Below are 4,566 nucleotides of genomic sequence, written 5' to 3' on the forward strand. Positions count from 1 at the left end.
GAGACAACAAACAGAAAGAAAGAAGGAAAGAAAGAAAAGTGGGTGTGTTAAATGAAATTGCTGTGGTTTTTAGGTACAGGTCACAAGTATGAAAAGCATTCCAATCGTGATCATCCTGCCTTTTTTATATACATCAAAAACTGCATTTTTCTATATGACCTTTCCTTTTTAAGATGGTAGGGCATAACTGGAAAGAGATTTGGTTGCCATATTTCTATCAGAGAAAGTCATAGGCTGGTTTTTTTTCCGTTATACATCAACGCCCTACAGATGCAAAGTGTAAACATAGTATAAACTCTCATTCCCTATCTCTCTCAGACACGTACTTAGAAAAAGATAGGAGCTGAGATAGATAGATGGATAGATAGATAAATAAATAGAGAGAGTAAGAGAGAGAGTGAATGAAAAATACAGAGAGAAAGAAAGATATTTGTATTTATACTGAAAACAGTTTTATTGCCATTTTATTTTTGTTCCTTACAATTCAGCTAGAAGAACCTAGAAAAGGAAAAAAAAACAATACAACACGTATTGTTTGAAGAGAAAAGAGATATTAGTTTCTATGTAAGGCACAGCGCCACAAATTTGAGAAGGGAGGAACGGTCGATGAAATCGACGCCAGTACATGACTGGTACTTTATTTGAAAAAGACCACAGAAAGGTGAACGACAAAGTTGACCTAGGCGGAATTTGAACTCAGAATATAAAGGGACGTAACTAAAAACAGTAAAGCATTTTGTTCGACGCCCTACTAATTCTGCCATCCCACTGCCATTGTCAATCTGCCGCCCTAAGATTAAGAAAGATAAGGCACACTAATCTTCTGGAAAACCTAATCCCATCTTCCCAATTGTTTCAGATGAATTTTGATTTTTCTTCCTTTTGTATATAATATAAAGAACCTTTTCCAAAAATTTGATTTTCTGTCTTACCTTTAATACAAGTTTCATCAAACGATAAGTGTTTTTTAAATATAGGGATGGAAATATGTTGAATCAGTCACAATGTAGGCACCTAGGACCCACACCGACCGAAAATTAGTTGCGATATCTACGAAATTGTCTAGATCCCTAGCCCAACAACCATTTTGTATTTTGGGAATATATGAAATAACAAGCGAAAGCAGTTGAGAGTATTTAATATCGATGTAGCTTAGCCATAAAATATGTTGTGTTGAGAGGACTGAATAGAGCATTTTTTTCTTTTCTAAATTATGTAATTCTTTAGAGAACGGTGTAAAAAATATAACAACAAAAAAAAGAAGAAATAAAAAAAACAACAAAGTAAAGAATTATATTATCCCTCAACTGAAGATATTATATAAGAAACTCTTTGCCATGAAATAATTAATCTTCTGGAAGTTGAGATAGAGACAAAAGGTCTTCTTGGCCAGGACTTCCTCTATCAAAACAAGGGTTTTAACCAGAGTATTTGACGTGGAGCAAAGCTCTTTCCTGAAAAGATAAAATGAAAGAATGTTATTGATACATAAATATCCCTTTTGTTATATCATCATCATCATCATCATTATTATTATTATTATTATTATTATTATTATTATTATTATTATTATTATTATTGAGTGAGCGAGCAGAGCATGCCATCAAAGTGACACTGGGGTAAAATATACGAAGCCCAGTATACCCATTATGACTACCCGTCTGATAAGGGTACACCAGGCACATGCATCACAACCATATGTGCGCGACATGGTGATCTCATATCAAGATAAACAGCACATGACCTTGCAGGTGGAGCCCAGTTAGAATTTTCTTCAGATCGAGTAACCCATCCCGCTCAAAAGGTCCCTGAATAAGGGTTGTTTAAGGACGTTGAACGAAACACCCATGTTTCCAGAGGTGAATTATTCAAACCCCAAAGAATCCCTCTCAACACATGGCTATGATGCTCCCCCACTACTTCTGCTCGTGATCAGAGATGCACATATCGTCAGCCACTAAGGGACATGCTCAACTGGTTAAGGCCAAACAACTGACAAGCAAATCTGTAGTATTGAGCAGAATATTTGCTGTAGCCCATCTTTTATACCAAGACAAAACAATGTACATGATAATTATTATTATTATTATTATCATCATCATTATCATCATTATTATTATTATTATTATTATTATTATTATTATTATTATTATTATTATTATTATTATTATTATCATTATCATCATTATTATTATTATCATTATCATTATCATTATCATTATTATTATCATTATCATTATCATTATCATTATTATTATCATCATCATCATCATCATCATCATCATCATTTTATTATTATTATTATTATTATTATTATTATTATTATTATTATTATTATTATTATTACTATTATCATGGGAGGGCACATGGCCTAGTGGGTGCATGGTGTTGTATTTATGATCGCGAGATCGCGTTTCAATCCCCAGACCACGCGGTGCGTTGTGTTCTTGACCGAGCAAAACACTTTTTATCTCGCGTCGCTCTGCGATCACATCGCCACTCGACGCGTGCTGTACACTATAACAGCTGTTCAGGCAACGTCGATCTGATGAAAGGAAGGAGCGGGCCCAATGTTCAGCACGAACATTCGATCACTACCAGCAAATCATTTGTGAAGGTCATTCAGCAAAGGCTGAACGCTCATACGTCGTCTTCGACAGGAGAGTCCATCACCACCACCACCACCACCACCACCACCACCACCACCACCATCATCATCATCATCATCATCATCGTCGTCGTCATCATCGTCGTCATCATCATCGTCAACCTCATCGTCATCATCGTCAAGATCGTCATCGTCGTCATCGTCGTCATCATCGTCATCATCGTTATCATCATCATCATTGTCATCATCATCGTCATCGTCATCGTTATCATCATCGTCATCATCATCATCATCATCATCATCATCATCATCATCATCATCATCATCATCGTTAATGTTGTTGTTGTTATTGCTGTTGTAATTAATTAGCAGGTATTTTATCTTGATGTTTATTGACGCAACAAATCTCTCAAATCATAAGATTCTTTCTTAGAATTCTTACAGAATATAGAACGATAGTTTTTTTTTTTGTTTTTTTTTTCAGGTTGGGAACGCGAGTCTCAGTTCCAATATCTTTCTGTCTCTTTTGGTACCATCTTGGGTGTTGTGCCAAGTGCCACAATTCCTACAAGAATTATTGCTGTCTTAATCTTCCACAGTTTCTGCAGCTCTTGGCTAAATCCTGGTAGTTCTCGGTTTTCTCACTCCGTTAACATTGGGAAGTGCGAAGTCTGCAGTCTTGCATCGTTTATTGTGTTCCCTATAAACGTATATGGTCTTCCATACGGTCTACGGCAGGTCCGAACGATTCCATTCTAGTCAGATGGGCGAATATTTCCAACAGCAACATCCGTGGAGGCGCAATGGCCCAGTGGTTAGGGCAGCGGACTCGCGGTCGGAGGATCGCGGTTTCGATTCCCAGACCGGGCGTTGTGTGTGTGTTTATTGAGCGAAAACACCTAAAGCTCCACGAAGCTCCGGTAGGGGGGGTGGCGATCCCTGCTGTACTCTTTCGCCACAACTTTCTCTCACTCTTTCTTCTGTTGGCCTGCTCACTTAGCCAGCGGGGTGACGTCATTTGACGGCTAAAACAATGCGAAGCGCATTGTGACCAGCGATGTGTAGCAACATCTGATAGCCTGGTCGGTCACGGTGACGGTGACATACATACATACATAAATTCATACATACATACATACATAAATTCATACATACATACATACATAAATTCATACATACATACATACATAAATTCATACATACATACATACATGCATGCATACTTGTATACACATGCATAGATGCTCACAGACGATGTATGTGTATGTGTTTGTGTATTGTTATATCTTACCCTGTCATTTTCGTCTCTCAACGTGATCCTAGATGCAACGTTCAGCGGGCCCCATTCATTAACAGAGGAAGAAACAACTCCGTCCTTAGTATTACCGAATTTTGAACCCCAGATCTGAAAATGAAAAAAAAACAAACAAACAATAACATTAGCAATGAATTTGAACCTTTGTGATCTAAGTACCGACGAAAGAAATATAGGGAAAACTAAGAAGGGAGCTCGAATAATAAGGGAGTAAAAATAAAAACAAACCGAGAAAGAGATGGTGCGAAATCTGAGAGTGACTTATGTTAGCGAGTGGAAGCGCGTGGCTTAGTGGTTAGAGTGTTGGACTCATGAACGTAAGATTGTGGTTTCGATTCCTGGATAGGGGACGCGTTGTGTTCTTGAGCAAAACACATGGTGTATATATTTCCCGGTGGTGAATATAAACACCATGGAAACCGGGAGCCTGCCCTTATGAGAAGGAACTTTACGTTTTTATGGTGGGAGAGTGTGGGGAGAAGATACTGCGTGCTTTTCTTGTACACCTGCGGCCTCCTTTAGGTTGTTGTAGACTTTAACTGAAATTTCCTGAAGATAGGCGCAGGCGTGGCTGTGTGGTAAGAAATTTGCTTCCTAATCACAAGGTTCCGAGTTCAGTCCCACTGTGTGGTACCTCTACTAT

General features: G+C 38.0%; 1 protein-coding gene across 1 annotated transcript in view; it reads right to left on the reverse strand.

The window, feature by feature from the left end:
- Positions 1-429: 429 nt before the first annotated feature.
- Positions 430-4,566, reverse strand: part of LOC115222738 (70 kDa neurofilament protein) — a 28,224-nt gene continuing 24,087 nt past the window's right edge. The window contains exons 9-10 of the mRNA XM_029793038.2: positions 3,900-4,013; positions 430-1,454 (exon numbers count right to left, since the gene is read on the reverse strand). Coding sequence (XP_029648898.2) covers positions 1,419-1,454; positions 3,900-4,013 — 150 coding nt within the window. The 3' untranslated portion in view covers positions 430-1,418. The remainder of the gene's footprint in view (positions 1,455-3,899; positions 4,014-4,566) is intronic.

The sequence above is a fragment of the Octopus sinensis genome, linkage group LG21, assembly GCF_006345805.1.
Source record: "Octopus sinensis linkage group LG21, ASM634580v1, whole genome shotgun sequence".
Taxonomy (NCBI): domain Eukaryota; kingdom Metazoa; phylum Mollusca; class Cephalopoda; order Octopoda; family Octopodidae; genus Octopus; species Octopus sinensis.